The sequence below is a fragment of the Heterodontus francisci genome, chromosome 2, assembly GCF_036365525.1.
Source record: "Heterodontus francisci isolate sHetFra1 chromosome 2, sHetFra1.hap1, whole genome shotgun sequence".
NCBI lineage: Eukaryota > Metazoa > Chordata > Chondrichthyes > Heterodontiformes > Heterodontidae > Heterodontus > Heterodontus francisci.
Window position 1 is genome coordinate 133,975,967 of NC_090372.1, and position 21,415 is coordinate 133,997,381.

The 21,415-nt window shown below is 43.9% G+C and overlaps 1 protein-coding gene across 6 annotated transcripts in view; it reads left to right on the forward strand.

Moving 5' to 3' along the window:
• Positions 1–21,415, forward strand: part of LOC137347091 (polycystin-1-like protein 1) — a 433,612-nt gene that overhangs the window by 119,174 nt on the left and 293,023 nt on the right. For all 6 annotated transcript variants that reach the window (XM_068011179.1, XM_068011196.1, XM_068011185.1 and 3 more), the window contains exons 8-10: positions 11,967–13,206; positions 13,906–14,159; positions 20,884–20,966. In XM_068011179.1, coding sequence (XP_067867280.1) covers positions 11,967–13,206; positions 13,906–14,159; positions 20,884–20,966 — 1,577 coding nt within the window. The remainder of the gene's footprint in view (positions 1–11,966; positions 13,207–13,905; positions 14,160–20,883; positions 20,967–21,415) is intronic.

The window sequence follows — 21,415 nt, forward strand, 5'->3', positions numbered from 1 at the left end:
CCGACGGGATTTCCGTTTGTCTCTTTTACCTTGTTCACCTTCATTGCTTTCTATTTCCCTCCTGGTGTTTGATAAGGTATCTACCAAAACTCGTTTTCACAGCCACATCTCCTTCCTCAGTGACTGTCTCCGGCTCCCACTTATTCCACGTGGATTCCAACTGCAGTTTCACCCATCATGCTTTGAAACCACCCAGGATCACAGGTATCTCCGAGAAATACAACGTTCCTCGGACTGCTACTCTCGCCGCATCCTGAGATCCACACTCAGTGCTATGCACCGCCACATGCACACACTGGACCTCTCTCTCCAGCAGCACCGTCTCACCTTATCTCAAAGCTGTTCTACTCCGCAGTTTCATCTCATCTTACGTCTCATCCGACGCATTAACAAAAAACTTTTTTTCTTCCTTTCAGGTGTTAAGGAACGCAAGCTCCAGCAGCTGATGGGGACTAATGCCCCTCCAGATCCTCCTTCCGCTTCACTTCCCTCTGACTCAACCCCTTCTGATCTGACCCCTTGCCGTGTATTCACTATACCCTCTGACCTCCCCCTCTCTGATGCTGAGCGTTCTGTACTCAGCAAAGGTCTCGGTTTTATCCCCTTACGCCCCCACCTCAATGAATTTCGCGCTCGGCATGACGTTGAGCTCTTCTTCCGTCGCCTCCGCCTCCAGGCTCACTTCTTCGACCAGGAGTCCTCCCCCCGACCAGCAGACCCATTCACCCGCCTCCAGCATTCTCCCTCTACCTGGACCCCTCCCCCTGGCCTCTTAACCGCTCTTGATCTCTTCATTGAAAACTGTCGGCGAGACATTGGTCGTCTCAATTTCTCTGCCCTCCTCACTCACTCTAACCTGTCCGCCTCTGAACTTGAGGCACTCCATTCTCTCAGGTCTAACCCCGACATGGTCATCAAACCTGCAGACAAGGGTGGTGCTGTTGTTGTATGGCGTACCGACCTCTACCTTGCAGAAGCTCAACGCCAACTCACAGACACCTCTTCCTACCTCCCTCTGGACCATGACCCCACCACCGAACATCAAGCCACCGTCCAAAGGACTGTCACTGACCTCATCTCCTCTGGAGATCTTCCCTCTACGGCTTCCAACCTCATAGTCCCACAACCCCGGACAGCCCGCTTCTACCTCCTTCCCAAAATCCACAAACGGGACTGTCCCGGCAGACCCATTGTGTCAGCCTGCTCCTGCCCCACTGAACTTATTTCTTCCTATCTAGACTCTATCTTTTCTCCGCTGGTCCAGTCTCTTCCCACCTACATCCGTGACTCTTCTGACGCCCTACCTCATTTTGACAATTTCCAGTTTCCTGGTCCCAACCGCCGTCTCTTCACTATGGACGTCCAATCGCTCTACACCTCCATCCCCCACCAGGATGGTTTGAGGGCTCTCCACTTCTTCCTGGAACAGAGGCCCAACCAGTCCCCATCCACCACCACCCTCCTCCGCCTGGCTGAACTTGTTCTCACATTGAACAACTTCTCCTTCAACTCCATGCACCTCCTTCAAGTAAAAGGTGTCGCTATGGGTACCCGCATGGGTCCTAGTTATGCCTGTCTTTTTGTGGGATATGTCGAGCATTCTTTGTTCCAGTCCTACTCAGGCCCCCTCCCCCAACTCTTTTTCCGGTACATTGATGACTGTATCGGTGCCGTTTCCTGCTCCCGCCCCGAACTAGAAAACTTTATCAACTTTGCTTCCAATTTCCACCCTTCTCTCACCTTTACATGGTCCATCTCTGACACTTCCCTTCCCTTCCTCGACTTCTCTGTCTCCATCTCTGGGGATAGGTTGTCTACCAATATCCATTATAAGCCCACTGACTCCCACAGCTACCTCGACTACACTTCTTCACACCCTACCTCCTGTAAGGACTCCATTCCATTCTCCCAGTTTCTCCGTCTCCGACGCATCTGCTCTGATGATGCTACCTTCCATGACGGTGCTTCTGATATGACCTCCTTTTTCCTCAACCAAGGATTTCCCCCCACTGTGGTTGACAGGGCCCTCAACCGTGTCCGACCCATTCCCCGCACCTCTACCCTCACCCCTTCCCCTCCCTCCCAGAACCATGACAGGGTTCCCCTTGTCCTCACTTTTCATCCCACCAGCTTCCATATCCAAAGGATCATCCTCCGCCATTTTCGCCACCTCCAGCGTGATGCCACTACCAGTCGCATCTTCCCCTCCCTTCCCCTGTCAGCATTCCGAAGGGATCGTTCCCTCCGCGACACCCTGGTCCACTCCTCCATTACCCCCACCACCTCGTCCCTGTCCCAGGGCACCTTCCCCTGCAATCGCAGGAGGTGTAATACCTGCCCATTTACCTCCTCTCTCCTCACTATCCCAGGCCCCAAGCACTCCTTTCAGATGAAGCAGCGATTTACTTGTACTTCTTTCAATGTAGTATACTGTATTCGCTGCTCACAGTGTGGTCTCCTCTACATTGGGGAGACCAAGCGCAGACTGGGTGACCGCTTTGCGGAAAATCTCCGCTCAGTCCGTAAGCAGGACCCTGAGCTTCCGGTTGCTTGCCATTTCAACACTCCCCCCTGCTCTCATGCTCACATCTCTGTCCTGGGATTGCTGCAGTGTTCCAGTGAACATCAACGCAAGCTCGAGGAACAGCATTTCATCTACCGATTAGGCACACTACAGCCTGCCGGACTGAACATTGAGTTCAATAATTTCAGAGCATGACAGCCCCCCATTTTACTTTCATTTTTAGTTATTTTTTTCTTCCTTTTTTTTACATTCCTTTTTACATTTTTTACAATCTTTTTTTGCATTTATTTCATTTCATCTTAGTTTGTTCAGTTTGCTTACCCACTGTTTTTTTTCAGGTTGTTTTTCTTCAGGTTTGCACTTGCTGCTGTTCAATATTCAGTCCGTTAACACCTAATCTGTACTAATGCTTTGTCTTTCAACACACCATTAACATATTGTTTGCCTGTTCTCCGTGACCTTTTGGTCAGCTATGTGGCCTGGTCCAATCTGCACCTTCTCCTTTGTTATCTCTTGCCCCACCCCCACCTCACTTGTTTATAATCTGTGACTTTTCTAATATTTGTCAGTTCCGAAGAAGGGTCACTGACCCGAAACGTTAACTCTGCTTCTCTTTCCACAGATGCTGCCAGACCTGCTGAGTGATTCCAGCATTTCTTGTTTTTGTTTCAGATTTCCAGCATCCGCAGTATTTTGCTTTTATTATCACGATGTATTATGTCTGCTGCCCTCCTTTTTTGATATTTCTTACCGCTTTATCTTTGGACACTGTCTGGTACCAGCTCCCGCTAGTTTGCTGATCGACCCCACGCAGTGAGGCCTGGGTCAGCGCAGGAGATCTCCAATTAAAGCAGTAGAAAAGACGCAGAGATCCCTTTTCCCGGGAACTCCGCCTGATCGCTGCAAGATTACCCTGTTGGTGATTGAAAAGAGAATGGAAAATGTGGCTGGTTCAGTTAAGTCTCTTACCAGTGGTGACCCCCAGGATGTTGTTGATGGGGATTCGATGATGGTAATACCTTTGAATGTCAAGGGGAGGTTGTTAGATTCTCTCTTGTAGGAGATGGTCATTGCCTGGCATTTGAGTGGCACAAATATTACTTGCTACTTATCTGCCCAAGTGTGAACATGTCCCCATGCAGTAAGACATGCTTTATGAGGAGTTTTAAATAGAACTGAACACTACAATCATCAGTGAACATCCTCACATCTGACCTCAAGATGGAGGGAATGTCATTGATGATGCAGCTGAAGGTGGTTGGGCCTAGGACACTACCCTGAAGAACTCCTACAGCAATGTCCTGGGGCTTAGATGTTTGGCTGCCAACAACTACAACCATCTTCTTTTGTGCTATCTCACCTCTGGAATTCAGCTGTTTTGTCAATATTTAGACTGAAGCTGTAATGAGGTCTGGAGCCGAGTGATTCCGGCAGAACCCAAACTTAGCTTCAGTGAATAGGTGAGTAGGTGCTGTTTGATGGCACTCTCGATGACCCGTTCCATTACTTTGCTGATGATTGAGAGTAGACTGATGGGATGGTAATTGGCCTGGTTGAAGTCCTGTTTTTTTGTGACGGGACACATCTGGGCAAGTTTCCACATTGCCAGGTAGATGCCATTATTGTAGCTGCACTGGAACAGTTTAGCTTGAGGTGTGGATAGTTTTGGAGCAGACATCTTCAGCATTACAGCCAGGATTTGGTTGGACTCATAGTCTTTGCTGTCTCCAGTGTGCTCATCTGTTTCTTGATATCACTTGGAGTGAATCAAATTGGCTGAAAACTGTCTTCCTGAGGGGACCTCAGGAGGAGGCCAAGATGGATCATCCACTCGGCACTTCTGGCTGAAGATGGTTGCAAATGCTTCGGTCTTGTCTTTTCCCCTCATGTGCTGGGCTGTGCCATGGAGAATGTGGATCTTCATGGATCTACTCCTCCTGTTAGTGATGTTAATTTTCCACCACCACTCACGTTTGGATGTGACAGAACTGCAGAGCTTTCATCTGATGTGTTGGTTGCGGGATTGCTTAGTTCTGTCTATTTCATGCTGCTTCAACTGTTTAGTGTGCATGTAACCCTGTGTTGTGGCTTCACCAGGTTGGCACCTCATTTTCTGTTATGCCTGGTGTTGCTCCTGCCATGCTCTTCTAGAATCCTCATTGTACTAGGGCTGTTTCCTGCCTTGATGGTAATGATAGAATGAGGGATATGCCAGGCCAAGGACGTTACACATTGTGGTAGGAAACAATTCTGCTGTTGCTGATTATCCACAGCATCTCTTGGTTGTCCAGTTTTGAGCTGCTATATCTGTTTTGAATCGATCCCATTTAGCACCATGAGGGTGTCTTCACTGTGAAGACAGAACTTTGTCTCCACAAACACTGTGCAATGGTCAGTCGTACCAGTGCTGTCATGGAAAGATGCAGCTGTGACAGGTAGATTGGTGAGGAAGAGGTCAAGTAGCTTGTTCCCTTGTGTTGGTTTTCTTTCCATTTGCTGAAGGCCTGTCTGGTAGCTTTGTGCTTCAGCTATGCCATTTAGTGTTACTGAGCCAGTATTAATGATGGACATTCAGATTACATTTCATGCCCTTGCTACCTTCATTGATTCTTCCAAATGATGTTCAAGATGGAAAAGTACTGATTCATTAGCTGAGAGAGAGCGCTGAGTTTCAAAGGAGGAAAAAAAGACTTACAGTGACATCACAGGAAATCTGTAAGCTGATTGGTTGGGTAAGTAACAGCTGTTAGTGCCTGTAAATAGCTTAAAAAATCAGGGGAGAGAAAGTTCTTTTGAAAAGAAAACCTCAAAACCTACCTTATAAGTGATAAGGTTAGTACTATTTAAGTATTTTCTTTTAAATTAGTGTAATTTATTCATAATTACTAATTTTTTTTATATGGTAAGTAGTAGTTTTTAGGGAATTAGGGTCCCTAGTGTAAATAATCTCAAATTTTTGAGTCATTTAAGGGAGTAAATTAAGGGTAAGTCATGGCAGGGCATCTCTACAACATGGAGTGCTCCTCCTGTGCAATGTGGGAAGTCAGGGACACTTCCAGTGTCCAGGGTGAATGCGTGTGCAGGAAGTGTCTCCAGCTGCAGCTACTTGAAATCCGTGTTTCGGATCTGGAGCGGCGGCTGGGGACACTGTGGAGCATCCGCGAGGCTGAGATCTTCGTGGATAGCACGTACAGGGAGGTGGTCACACCGCGGATATAGACTGCTCAGGCAGAAAGGAAATGGGTGACCACCAGGCAGAGTCCAAGAACTAGGCAGGTAGTGCAGGAGTCCCCTGGGTCCATCTCCCTATCTAACAGATTTTCCGCTTTGGTTACTGTTGGGGGAGATAGCATCTCGCGGAATGCAGCAAGAGCCAAGTCTGTGGCACCACAGGTGGCTCAGCTGCACAGGAGGGGAGGAAAAGAGTGGGAGAGCTCTCGGGATAGGGGATTCTAACGTGAGGGGTACAGATAGGCATTTCTGTGGCCGCAAACATGACTCCAGGATGGTATGTTGCCTTGCTGGTGCTAGGGTCAAGGAGCGGCTCCTGGACATTCTGAAGGTGAAGGGTGAACAGTCAGAGGTCGTGGTTCACATTGGTACCAACGACATAGGTAGAAAGAGGGATGAGGTCCTGCAACAAGAATTTAGGGAGCTAGGTAGCAAATTAGAAAGCAGGACCTCAAAGGTTGTAATGTCTGGATTACTCCCAGTGCCACATGCTAGTGAGTATAGGAATAGGAGGATAGAGCAAATGAATGCGTGGCTGAGGAGATGGTGCAGGAGGGAGGGCTTTAGTTTCCTGGATCATTGGGTCTGTTTCTGGCGAAGGTGGGACCTGTACAAGTTGGACAGGTTGCACTTGAACTGAAACGGGACCAATATCCTTGCTGGGACATTTGCTAGTGCTGTTGGGGTGGAGTTGGGGGGTTTAAACTAATTTGGCAGGGGGATAGGATACAGAGTGGAGGTACAGTAGGGGGTGATACACAGTCAAATATAGAAGAGAAATTAAGTCAGTCAGGAAGACAGAGCAAATATAAACCTGTTAAGGCACAAGCGAATAATATAAGGCTGGATTGCATCTATTCTGACGCAAGGAATCTTACAAGTAAGGCGGATGAATTGAAGGCATTGATTAACACATGGGAATATGATATTATTGCTATCACAGAGACATGGTTGAGGGAAGGGCAGGACTGGCAGCTCAATATTCCAGAGTAGAGAATCTTCAAGCATGACGGAGGGGTGGGGGAGGATGTAAAAGAGGAGGTGGCATTGCACTATTGATCAAGGAGTCAATTACTCCAGTAAGGAGGGATAATATTTTAGAAGGTTCCTCTAATGAGGCCATATGGGTAGAACTTAAAAACAAAAAGGGGGCAATCACTTGGCTGGGAGTGTACTACAGGCCTCCAAATAGTCAGGGAGAGATAGAGGAGCAGATATGTAGGCAAATCTCAGAGAGGTATAAAAATAATAGGGTAATAATAGTAAGGGATTTGAACTTCCCCAATATTAACTGGGATAGTCTTAGTGCAAAAGGCTTAACAGGGACAGAATTCTTAAAGTGCATCCAGGAGAGCTTTTTGAGCCAGCATGTAGAAAGTCCTGCAAGAGAAGGGCGGTACTGGACCTAATCCTAGGGAAAGAAGCCAGACAAGTGGTAGAAGTGTCAGTGGGGGAGCATTCGGGGATAGTGACCATAATTCTGTAAGATTTGAGGTAGTTATGAAAAAAGGACAAAGATGAACCGGAAATAAAGGTACTGAATTGGGGGAAGGCCGATTTCAATATGATAAAACAGGATCTGGCCAAAGTGGACTGGGAGCAGCTACTTGTAGGAAACTCTACATCAGACCAGTGGAACTCATTCAAAAAGAAAATAGTGAGAGTTCAGAGCCAACGTGTTCCCGTAAAGGTGAAGGGTAGGACCAACAAGTCCAGGAAACCCTGGATGTCAAGGGATATAGAGGATTGGATAAGGAAAAAAAAGGAGGCTCATGGCAGATTCAGAGGGCTGAAAAGAGCGGAGGCCCTAGAGGAGTATAGAAAGTGTAGGGGGGGTACTTAAAAAAGTAATTAGGGGGCGAAGAGGGGGACATGAAAAAACACCGGCGGGCAAGATAAAGGAAAATCCCAAGGTGTTTTATAAGTACATTAGGGCAAGAGGATAAGCAGGGAAAGAGTAGGGCCCATTAGGGATCAAAGTGGCAATCAGTGTGTGGAGCTGGAGGATGTCGGTGAGGTTTTAAATGATTACTTTTCATCTGTGTTCACTATGGGGAAGGACGATGTAGGTGCAGAGATCAGGGAGGGGGTTTGTGATACACTTGAACATATGAGCATTGAAAGGGAGGAGGTATTAGCGGTTTTACTGAGCTTAAAAGTGGATAAATCCCCAGGCCCAGATGAGATGTACCCCAGGCTGTTATGTGAGGCAAGGGAGGAGAGACCAGGGGCTCTGACATAAATTTTCAAATCCTCTCTGGCCACAGGAGAGGTGCCAGGGGATTGGAGGACAGCGAATGTGGTACCATTATTTAAGAAGGGTAGCAGGGATAAACCAGGTAATTACAGGTGAGTGAGTCTAACGTCAGTGGTAGGGAAACTATTGGAAAAAATTCTGAGGGACAGGATTAATCACCACTTGGAGAGGCGGGGATTAATCAAGGATAGTCAGCATGGCTTTGTCAGCGGGAGATCATGTCTAACAAGCTTAATTGAATTTTTTGAGGCGGTGACTAGGTGTGTAGATGAGGGTAAAGCAGTTGATGTAGTCTACATGGACTTCAGTAAGGCTTTTGATAAGGTCCCGCATGGGAGACTGATTAAGAAGGTAAGAGCCCATGGGATCCAGGGCAATTTGGCAAATTGGATGCAAAATTGGCTTAGTGGCAGGAGGCAGAGGGTGATGGTTGAGGGATGTTATTGTGATTGGAAGCCTGTGACCAGTGGTGTACCACAGGGATCAGTGCTGGGACCCTTGCTGTTTGTAGTGTACATTAATGATTCAGTTCGCAGATGACACGAAAATTAGTGGTGTCATAAATGGTGAGGAGGAAAGCCTTAGATTTCAGGACGATATAGATGGGCTGGTAAGATGGGCGGAGCAGTGGCAAATGGAGTTTAATCCTGAGAAGTGTGAGGTGATGCATTTTGGGAGGACTAACAAGGCAAGGGAATATACAATGGATGGTAGGACCCTAGGAAGTACAGAGGGTCAGAGGGACCTTGGTGAACTTGTCCATAGATCACTGAAGTCAGCAGCACAGCAGATAAGGTGGTTAGGAAGGCATATGGGATACTTGCCTTTATCAGCCGAGGCATTGAATATATGAGCAAGGAGGTTATGATGGAGCTGTATAAAACGCTAGTTAGGCCACAACTGGAGTACTGTGTACAGTTCTGGTCACCACACTATAGGAAGGATGTGATTTCACTGGAGAGGGTGCAGAGGAGATTCACCAGGATTGTGCCTGGGCTGGAGTGTTTCAGCTATGAAGAGAGACTGGATAGGCTGGGGTTGTTTCCTTAGAGCAGAGAAGGCTGAGGGGAGACCTGATTGAGGTATACAAAATAATGAGGGGCATTGATAGGATAGATAGGAAGAAACTTTGTCACTTAGCGGAGGTGTCAATAATTGGGGGGCATAGATTTAAGGTAAGGGGCAGGAGGTTTAGAGGGGATTTGAGGAAAACAATTTTCACCCAGAGGGTGGTTGTAATCTGGAACACACTGCCTGGAGGGGGTCAGGGTGGTAGAAGCAGGAACCCTCACAACATTTAAGAAGTATTTAGATGAGCACTTGAAACTACATAGCATACAAGGCTACGGGCCAAGTGCTGGAAAATGGGATTAGAATAGATGGGTGTTTGATGACCGGTATGGACATGATGGGCCGAAGGGCCTGTTTCTGTGCTGTATAACTCTATGACTCTCTGGTAGATGGCAATCAGCACAACATTTTCTTGCCTATGTTTTACCAGATGCCATGAGACTTCATAGGGTCCAGAGTAAGTGTCCAAGATTCCCAGGGCCACTACCTTCCATCTGTATGCCACCTCTGGTGGATCTGTCCTGCTGGTTAGACGGGTCATTGTCGTGTTTTCCATCTGGTTTTATTCCTGTAATTTAGCAACAGTGGTTTGGTACAACCTAATGACTTGCGAGGTCATTTCAGAGGGCAGTTAAGAGTCACTGACATTGCTATAGGTCTGGAGTCACATATAGGTCAGACCGGGAAAGGTCAGCAGATTTCCTTCCCTAAAGGACATCGGTGAACCAGGTGGGTTGTTACGACAATCTGGTAGTTTCATGGCCACCGTTACTGATAGTAGCTTTTTTCCCAGATTTATCTGATGAACTAAATTTCAATTCCCCAGCTCCTGTGGTGGGACTGAATCTCATGTCTCCAGATCATTATTCCAGGCCTCTGGATTATTAGTCTAATAACGTGACCACTATGCTACTGTACCCGCTACACCGATATGTACATAGACACCCAAATCTCTTTACTCCTCCAAACTTTCTCGTTTCTCACCATTTAGAAAATAGTCCGATTTGTCTTTCTTGGATCCAAATTGGATGAGCTCATACTTGCCCACATTGAACTTGATTCATCACCATTTTGCCCACTCACTGAATCTGTATGTATCTTCCTGCTCCCATCTGCACTATGTCACGCAAACGTGCTTTGTTGAATGATAATTTTCTCTAATCCACTAACTGGAGATCTGAATTTATATTTTTTGAAGAAACTTAAGAGAAAACAGATAAATGATGACTGCTGGCATCTTAGGGTGGCCACCTAATTTGCAGTACTGTATCCTATGTATCCTTTGAGGTGAAGACAAAATGGCTGCTCATCCCGTCAAGAACCAAGACTCAGGAAGTTTAACGGAACTGCCTGTTCTTTTTAGTAAGAAGAGAAACACTGCTACCATGTTTGAATCACTGGGTGACTGTCATGTGCCAAGCCCCTCCCCATCTGTGGTTTTAAGCTTGTGTTTCTCTACAGCAGCAAAGAGAAGCTTCTGGACTGTGACACATGCAGGCACAAGTTGGGGTCTCTCTCTCTCTCTCTCTCTCTCCATTTCAGCCTACAAGCTTCAAACTCTGCCTGTTGACTGACCATCTTTGCATACTCCAGGTACAATCAGAAACCCCATTGGAGGAAATCAGTTGCATCGCTGTCTCCAAGAAACCTACCGAATCAGTCATCTACCTCTTCAAACTGAAAGCCTCAGGATCACCGAATTCAGCTAGAAGCCAGCCCAATCACCAAACGCCACAGACTGTATACCCCTTTTTCTATGGACTCTAACTCAACCAATCTACCTTTCCCCATTCTGTAACCTATTGTGTGTGAAAGTGTGAGTGAAAGTTGGCACATAGTTATTATTTTCATTAGTTCAGTTTAGGTACAGTAAAGTTAACCTCTTGTTAAACTCAAGAAAACCTGTCTGATTGATTCTTCTTATGATCAGAGCAAGTAAGTAATCAAACACCTACTGAATTAGCCAGTCCAATTTTTTAAGAAAGAATTAAATCTGTTGTGGTCAAACATGGAAAGGGAAACGAGGGAAGCCCTTCAACCCCTCCTCACCTGACTGTAACAACTACTTGCTGTGCCTCCAAACTCAATGCCATGTGTAAACATGGATATACAACTCTATTTCTTCATCCAAGTCATTAATAAGTATAGTGAAAAGTTGATACCTCACTATCGGTTCCTGGGGAGCACCATCTGTCACATTCCACCAGTCAGAGTATATATTTTTTATCCTTACTCTCTGTCTCCAATCTCCCAACCAAGATCCAGCCAAGGTGCAACATTGCCTCTAATTCTGTGTTTTTTAATTTTTGCTGATCAATTTTTGTACAGAACCCTATCAAACCCCTTGTATAGAGGAAGTCTGTATAGATAACAGCAGTGGTACTCCCTTATCCACTACACCATGATGTTCTGAAAAATATTAAACAAATTTAGTTAACTGTTAGGAGGACTGTTACGGCTGCAAGAATTAAGCTTATTGTTAGCTGTGTCTCACAGTTAAGGAATGCCTGGTCTGTGCTCAGTTTGGTGATCTCAACTGAACCAGCATCGAGCTGCCATATTTGGATTTTGCACCTCTATCTTGCAGAGACAATTGGCTTGGATTTCTGCTCCAGGATGCTACTCAGCCACCCTTGTTGGAAATGTGCATTGGTTTAAAACAGCATTATGGCCACCTGTGGATGAATAGTCTCCTAATGCTTATTATCTGTGTTTACAATCAAATAATGGCCACTGGCTATGGTAGCAGAGGATATCTGGTCCCATGGAATACTTGGATGAAATGTCCCTGAAATTACATGTACATTTTCAGGTGACTCAATTGCATGAGCTTTGACAATAAGATGGCCTACTAACGTACAGTTATCATTTTTGTTTCTCTAGGCTGTTGTAAGGGAATCGGTCTCCAGCCTGACATTTCAGTCAAAAAGTGGTTATAGTGTTGCCATTGGTGAAAACCTGACATTGGAAATGGAGCTGTTCACAACAATTCGCCAATTATTAGCCTTCGACATCACATTTGAGCCTGGAATGACTCACCGCCACACACTGGGTGACCATTCACCAGCATTTGAAAGTCATTCCCACCTCCAACTTATGGAAGACTATGGTTTACAGAATTGTACTTTGCGCATTCAAATCTTCCACACATACAGCTTTGTTGGTGTTTTTAACATTTCAATTGGCCTGTATTATGGACTGGGTGTGGTCTATGCAACACTGGCAGAGCTCATACAAGTTTATGATCCCATAAAGAAAATTGATTTACTTTTAGGGAATAAAATAGTGCCTTCAAGAGTAAACCTGAACTTTAGTGTTGCAAGTGATGTTCATAAAACAGGGTCACAATGTGTTTGGATTATCCAAAAAGGCAACAGCATTTTAGATGTGAAAAGGACTGCTGACTGGTATCTCCAGTATTTATTTGATACATCCGGAATCTACATGCTACAAGTAACAGCTTCAAATCCAATTAGCAGTGCCTCAGATAGTGCCACCATTGAAGTCCAGGATGCAATCAAAGGCCTCTCTCTGTCCAGCTCTAGTCCTAGATACCTACCAACTGATTCCACAATTATTGTTCATGCTCATGTACTCAGTGGAACTAACATCACATATATATGGATATTTTCTTCCAATTCTACAAACGTACCAGTGAGTACACCACTAATGGTGCATAGATATACACAGCCAGGCGTCTACTTGGTGAATGTAACAGCAAGAAACAATTTGAATAACATAACAGCAAATGCAATCAGGTTTACAGTGCAAGATCCTGTGGGAGATATCATAACCAGTATTCCCAATATAATCACAGTTAACCAAACAATAATCATCTCTACCTGTGTAACTTCTGGCACAGACCTGACTGTTGAAGTACTGGTGAATGATTCCATTGTGTCGAACAACAGCAGTTATGTGACGGACAGTTCGCTGGATCTGCCTTTTGCCTTCAATCAACTAGGGGAATTGCAGCTGTTGCTTCGGGTTGCAAATCTGATCTCTTCTCACAATGTTTCAGTAACAGCATTGGTGGTTAAAGAGATTCATGTTGTCTCCATAGAAATACAACAACAACAACCCATTGTTGGAGAAGATGTCATTCTTATTGCAAAAGTTAATGGTAAGTTTTAATAAACATTAAAAATGACAGCTATTCAATACTGAACCAAGATTAAAATAAAATTACAACAGTTGCCTTTTTGATTTTCCTCATCCTAAAATTCAGATAGCTGGGGGTAATTGTGATGCAAAAGCAAGAAATGCAGAGTTTGTTATCTGATATTCCACTGAATCATAAACATGAACCTGAGAATTGTATTTTTTTTAAATAAACAAACACTAACAAAAGTCTTCCACTGCAGATAAAAGTCTCTGTTGTGGAAATGCTCTTTAGACAGGTGTTGATCAGGTTTATGCAGATTAAGTTTCTAACATTTTATTATCTCACTCTTTTACCCATCACTAGTATGCAAATAAAATCTTACCTTTACTTATGTTTCATTTCTAATTTACTTCGATTAACAAAACTTTATGTGAATTGCAACGTATATACTTTGACTTCAAAACATCAGGTAGAACTCATAATTGGCCTTCACTGAGTTTGGGTTTCATTAAGTTGGTTTTAATCTTCTGTGTCCTACTGAAAATTTAGCCTGAGCATATATAAGGTTGTCATCTCATAGTGTCCTTATTTTAGAAATTGCTAGAATAAATGCAAAATAAGTGATTTATGGCCAGAACTAAAATGTTGGTGAAGTAGGTTTTGAATTTTTGATTTGAATACATGCTATAACTGTTCATTTTCTACATTAATTTTCAGAATACCTGTGGAAAAACAGAGCGTATATATACAAATGGACTCTGTTTGATGACCAGACAGTGACAACTGGTAGCCCTGTTATAATATACAGATGTAGAAAAGCTGGGCTTCATCGGGTTGCTTTGTCTGTTTCTAATCTAGCATCAGAGACCTCGAGTGAGCTTGTGTTAAATGTTTCCGAATTTGATAGTGGGCCGAGACTCACTCATTTGACCAACATGGCGGCTGGACAAGCTGTAACCTATAAATTTAAGGTAATATTTTCTATGATTGCAGAAATACTCTGTTTTACATCAAAAGTGCATCAAAAACAAAGACCCTGAGTTTTCCTGTGCTCATGGGGCTGTCGGGATGGGAAGTTGAGAGCGATCCTCCAAACGTTAATAGTGAGGATAGTTTATCTTAAGTTATTAGTTTAGTTTACGTGAGTTAAGTTATGTGAGAAAGTAAAACATGATCAATCTTACACAGTCTTTGGATGGGGTTTCATGAACCAGTAGGAAAAGCTAAGCTCGCCATCTAATCATAGAGTCATGATGGCAAAGGAGGAGGCTGTTTGGCTCATTGAGTCCATGGTGACTCTCTGTGGAGCAATTCAGTCAGTCCCATACCCCCTGGTCTATCACCATAGCCCTGCAAGTTTATTTCCCTCAAGTGCCCATCTAACTTCCTTTTGAAATCATCAGTACAAAAGACAAGGCTGAAGCATTTGCAACCATCTTTAGTCAGAGGTGCTGAGTGGATGATCCATTTCGGCCTCCTGTTGAGGTCCCGTGCATCACAGATGCCAGTCTTTAGCAAATTCAATTCACTCAGCGTGATATCAAGAAATGGCTGAAGGAACTGGATGCAGCAAAGGCTATGGGTACTGACAACATCCCAGCAGCAGCACTGAAGACGTGCTCCAGAATGAGCCTGGCACCTCGCCAAGTTGTTTCAATACAGCAACAACACTGGCATCTACCCAACAATGTGCAAAATTGCCCAGGTATGTCCTGTTCACAAGAAAGCAAGACTAATCAAACCCGGCCAATTATCACCTCATCAGCCTCCTCTCAATTGTCAGCAAAGTGATGGAAGGGGTTGTTGACAGTACAATCAAGTGGTACTTAGACAACAAAAACTGCTCCCTGATGCTCAGTATGGGTTCTGCCAGGACCACTTGGCTCCAGACCTCATTATGTCCTTGGTCCAAGCATGGACGAAAAAGCTAAATTCAAGAGGTGAGGTGAGAATGACTGCCCTTGACATCAAGGCAGCATTGGATCGAGTGTTGCATCAAGGAGCCCTAGCAAAATAGAAGTCAATGGGATTCAAAGAGAAAACCCTCCACTGCTTGGATTCATACCTAGCACAAAGGAAGATGGTTGTAGTTGTTGGAGGTCAATCATCTCAGTGCCAGGACAACTGCAGGAGTTCCTCAGGGTAGTGCCCTAGATCCAACCATCTTCAGCTGCTTCATCAATGACCTTCCCTCCATCATAAGATCAGAAGTGGGGATGTTCACTGATGATTTCACAGTGTTCAGTACCATTCGCAAATCCTCAGATACTGAAGCAATCAATGTCCATGTGCAGCAAAACCTGGGAAGCATGCAGGCTTGGGCTAATAAGTGGCAAGTAACATTTGCACCACACAAGTGCCAGGCAATGACCATCTCCCTATGGCATTCAAAGCATTATCATCACTGAATGACAGTGACGTAGTGGTAATGTCACCAAGCTAGTAATCCAGAGGCCCTGGGGAGATGGGTTCAAATCCCACCATGGCAGCTGATGGAATTTAAATTTAATGAATTAATTTTTAAAAATCTGGGACTGAAAGCTGGTCTCAGTAATGGTGCAATGAAACTATTATCGATTATCATAAAAACCCATCACTGTCCTTCAGGGAAGGAAATCTGCTGTCCTTACCTGGTCTGGCCTACATATGACTCCAGACTCACAGCAATGTGGTTGACTCTTAACTGCCCTCTGAAATGGCCTAGCAAGCCACTCAGTTCAAGGGCATTTAGGGATGGGCAATAAATGCTGGCCTTGCCAGTGACACCTACATGAAAGGAAAATAAACACATCAACATCCTGGGGGTTACCATTGACTAGAAAATTAACTGGACCAGACAGATAAATACTGTGGCTACAAGAGCAGGTCAGAGGCTGGAATTCTGCGGCAAACTCACCTCCTGACTCCCCAAAGCCTGTCCACCATCTGCAAGACGCAAGTTGGGAGTATGATGGAATACTTTCCACGCCTGGATCAATGCAGCTCCAATAATGCTCAAGAAGCTCAACATTATCCAGGACAAAGCAGCCTGTTTGATTGGCACTCCATGCACCATCTTAAATATTCATTCCCTCCACCACCAGCACACAGTGGCAGCAGTGTGTACCATTTACAAGATGCACTGCAGCAACTTGCCAAGCCTTCTTTGACAGCACCTTCCAAACCTGTGACCTCTACCACACTGTCCTGACTTGGAAATGTATTGCCACTCCTTCACTGTTGCTGGGTCAAAAACATGGAACTCCCTCCCTAACAGCACTGTGGGTGTACCTACATGAGATGAACTGCAGCCATTCAAGAGGCAGTTCGCCACCACCTTTACCACACTCAGATTCCATGAAAGAATAAAATAATAATTTATTGTTTTCACTTCCACTACCCTCATAGGCAGTGAGTTCCAGGTCATTAGCACTCACTATGTAAAAAGGTGTTCCTCACATCCTCCTTGCATCTTTTGCCCAAAACCTTAAATCTGTCTCCCCTAGTCCTGGTACAGTCAGCTAATCGGAACAGCCTTTCTTTGTCTACTTTCTTTGTCTGTCATAAGCTTGTACACCTCTATCAAGTCTCCCTTCAATCTCCTTTGTTCCAAGGGGAACAACTCCAGCTTTTCCAACTAACCTTGTAACTAAGATTCCTCATCCCTGGAACCATTCTGGTGCTTCTCCTCTGCACCCGCTTAAGGAACCTCACATCCTTCCTAAAGTGCGGTGACTGGAACTGGATGCAATGCTCTAGTTGTGGCCTAACCAGAGCTTTATACAGGTTCAGCATAACTTCCCTGCTTTTGTACTCAATACCTCTATTTATGAAGCCCAAGACTCCATATGCTTTACTAACTAATCTCAGTATGTCCTGTCACCTTCAATGATCTATGCATATGGACCCCAAGGTCCCTCTGCCCCAGTACACTCTTCAGAACTGTGTCATTAAGTCTGTGTTGCCTCTCCATATCACTTCTGTCAAAATGCACCACCTCACACTTCTCTATTAAATTCACTCTGCCACTTGTCCGGCCATTCTGCTGGCCCATTCATGTCCTTTTGCCTTCGATTGGTATCATCCTCACTGCGTGCCACTCCTCCAAGTTTGATATCTTTGGCAAATTTTGAGATTCTACTCTGTATTCCAAGATCCAAATCATTTATATGTATCAAAAACGCAGTGGTCCTAGCACTGAACCTAGGGGAACACCACTGTCTACCGTCCTCCATTCTGAATAACAACCATTTACCACAATTTTTAATCCAAGCTGACACTGACCTTCCTATTCCCTGAGCCTCAGTTTTGTTAACCAGCCTTCTATGTGGTACTCTGTCAAACGCTTTCTTAAAATCCATGTGGACAACACCCATTGCATTTCCTTCATCGATCTTCTCTGTTACTTCATCAAAAAATTCAATTAGGTTAGCCGAGGAAGGAGTTTTTTCCTATTAATCTTTGGTTCCATTTTACCCTGGCTAGATCCCTTCTCATCTCATTGAAATTAGACATCTTCCAATTTGAAAGTTCTATTTTGGATTGTTCCTTGCTCTCCTCCATTACAAATCTAAACCTTACAATGCATTGATCACTCTTACCCAAGTGCTTCCTCTCGGTCCACCTCATTTCCCAGCCCCAGATCCAGCAATGTCTCCTTCCTGGTTGGGCTGAGAACATACTGGTCAAGGAGGTTCTCCTGAACACATTTCAGAAATTTCTCACCCTCCTTTCCCATTTATTCTAACATTATTCCAATTGATATTTGGGTAATTAAAGTCCCCAAATATCACTATAGTTCTTGCACATGTCTGTAATTTCCCTGCAGATTTACTCCTTGATCTCTCACTCACTATTTGGAGGCCTGTAGAATACCGCACCCCCCCCCCCCCCCCCCCCCACCCCCGCTCAGTAGTGTGATTATCCTTTTTTTTGCTTCTCAATTCTAAATAAATGGATTCAGTCCTTGTCCCCTCAAGGATACCCTCTGCTTCCAACACTCCAATGTCTTTCCTAATCAGTACTGCTACCCCACCTCCCTTTTTACCATCCCTATCTTTTCTGATCACTTTGGATTCCTGAATATTAAACCCCAGTACTCAGCATTTTAAGCCATATTCAGTTCAGCAGCACCAGATATGTGATAGGGAATTTTGTTGCCTAACATGTACGTCCTCACAATGCACTACTTTCCCAGATCAATTGGAAAGAAAACAGACTCTTTGTTATGCATTTGGATGATTCTTGACTGCCAGCAAAAATAGCTGTTTTCTTTCCGATCTCAAATATTTTTATAACTGCTGTGTGAAAGTGTTAAAAAAAACACATTTATTTTAATGTGCCTATGATTTTGCTCCCGGGCTGTTTGCAGCTGTATCTGGGAGATGAATCCTTAATTACTGGAGACTCCAGGAATTTCCAAGAGGGTTGGAGGAATAGATTTGATGAGTCACATACTTGATTCTCAATGTAATTTTTTTCTGTTCTTAATATGCTGCTTTTAGGCCAAATGTTTGATGATGTGCAGCATATTTTTGCCTTCATTTTAAAGTGTAATTTTCTTGGAAACTAGTTGATCTCTTGAAGAGTTGTGCACGGGGAGTGAAGATCAATCTTCAGGTGAAGCAAGGTTAGAGGGTGAGGGAATAATTGGATCAGGGCATGTATGCATATTTCAGTCCCCCATTTTAAAGTCATTCATTCAGTCCTTATTTTTAAATATTTCCATTATAAACATGGGCATAGGAATTTTGAATGGACATGCCTGTGTGAATATGATATGCAGCAGCACCTCCACTGACGGGTGGATGTAGTTGCAACAAAAAATTTTCATTGGCATTTTCCATTATGGGCTATCAGCTTGGCTCACTGGTAATGCTCTCGTCTCTGAATCAGAAGTATGTGGGTTCAAGCTCCATTCCAGAGATATGAGCAGATAATCTCGTCTGACATTAAGAGCAGTACTGAGGGAGTGCTGCACTGTCAGAGGTGCTATCTTTTGGATGAGATGTTAGACTGGATTAGTTCACATGGTTAGGCTTTTTAAAAAATTTGTGGTACTATTTGCAGAAGAGTAGGGGAGTTCTCCTCATTTCCTGGCCAACATATATCCTTTAACCAATATCAACAGATGAAGGGCCTTTGACCTGAAATGTTAACTCTGTTTCTCTCTCCACAGGTGTTGCGAGACTTGCTGACTATTTCCAGCATTTTCTGTTTTTATGTCAACAGATTATCTGGTCATTTATCTCATTACTGTTTACATGGGAGGTCCTGTACATAAACATGTCCTGTGACATTTCCCTTCATTAAAATGTTGATTATGCTTCAAAAGTAATTATTTAATTTCCATCACTCTCTCTCTCCTACTTCCATTTTTCTCTTTTTCTTTTCCTTTCAGGTGGGAGCTGGCAAATGCCTATACAGGCAAGGGAGTCTCTGTTGGGTGTAGCCTGCATTGGGAGTGGGTTGTCGGGAAATATGGCCCTCAGTGGCTCTCTTCCCAACTCTCTCCCAATCAACCATACCTCCCACACCCAATCTTGCCACCATCGTGTTTCTTGCTCTTTCAGCTTCCTGCTATCCCACCCATTCCTACTAACCCCTTGTTCCCATCACTCCTGCTACCTTTTATCCTTTCAGCTACTTGCTCAATCCCTTCTCCCTTGCTTCACTATCGCCCAATCATACTAACTTCTTCCAAGGATGAGTGTTGAGAGGTCAAAAGGACCCATACTCTCAACCTGTTTTTGTCTTCCTCTTCTACATTACATTCTTATTTGTTTTTCTTAAAAAGGTTTTATTTCTTTTCAAAACAAGATATAAAACATAGATGAGCAAATAAATTGTTTACCTACCTCTCACTATCTGTCTTTGTCTCTCATAGGTGTTAGTAGGTGAAATAATTAGTTGGTTTCCAAAACCAATTGCTTTTTCATGATAGTTGAACTATTACTGTAAAGAAAGTGACTGAATGATTTCTAATGACTTATATATGTCTCTCTCTGCTGTATAGAACACAAAACAAAAGGTGGAACAAGTGTTTGATCAGAAACCTCTCTTGCCTCACCCCACTCCCCCTCTTCTCACTCCCCTCACTCCCCCTCTTCTCACTCCCCCTCTTCTCACTCCCTCCCTTCTCACTCCTCCTCTTCTCCCCTTTCCACCTCCCCTTTCATCAGCCTTCTTCTCCCCTCTGACTCTTCCTTTTTCCCTTCCCCCTTGTTCTTCTTCCCCATCTCCCTGATACCTCCTTTCCCTTTCCCCTCCCTTTGCTTTTCTTTCCACTCTCTCCCTCTCCTCTCCTCACTCTATCCTTCCTCCTCAAATTGCTTGCTGTTGCTATTCCTCTTCCCCTGTAGCCCTGTCTGACTTGAAAAGTACCCTACGTATGTTCTGACTCCCTGCTAAGTATTAAAAATGGTGAATTGGCACAACATTGAATGGTATTGCATCTGTAGGTGATGTTGTGAATGTCATGTAATGACCCATCTCTTTTTTCCTTTGTTCTCTCTTTTTCTTCTGTTTCCCAGTACTAGATGTAAAGCTTAATATTTCTGTTGTATTCAGGTTCCTTAATTTTTTGATACCTTTTGTTCGATAATTTCATATTTCCCTTTCCACTGCCAACAATTTTCAACCGCTTCCCATTTTGCTTTGTGTTTCAGATTGTTGTTTTCAGTTTTCGTCAATCATTTTAGGCTCCTCTTTTTACAGAACATTTTGCCAGATATGGGTGAAGTTGTAATTCACTTTGGCGATGGAAATATGACAAACATTTCTGCTTCCAGTTGCAACAGGTATAAAAGTGACTTTTTCACATGTAATAAGAAACTGAAACAAAACTTGTTAAGCAAGAGGGAGAACTCTGGCAAGAAAACAAAATGTTTATGTATAGAATAACCCAAGAATGAGTGCAACTATGCGTTGTAGGTGCAAATGTGTAATATAATAGTTTCTGTTCTATCACGGATGTCATTCATTGAACATTATTATCTCACTGTGTCAATTAGTAGACAAGTAATGAAAATTCTTTTTTTTTAAACCGCTTGTTGTGTTTCACCCAAGGATATTATGAAATAAATTTAATTTGATGAAACTGAATTTAAGATGATTACTTTAGGCTGATTGTATATCTCACATTCTCATTTACAATAATAATGCTGTTGACATGTTCCTCCATATTCAATCTAATGATTACAATCTGCACGGCCAAAGGAGGTGTAACTGCTTCTCTTCATTCTGACAT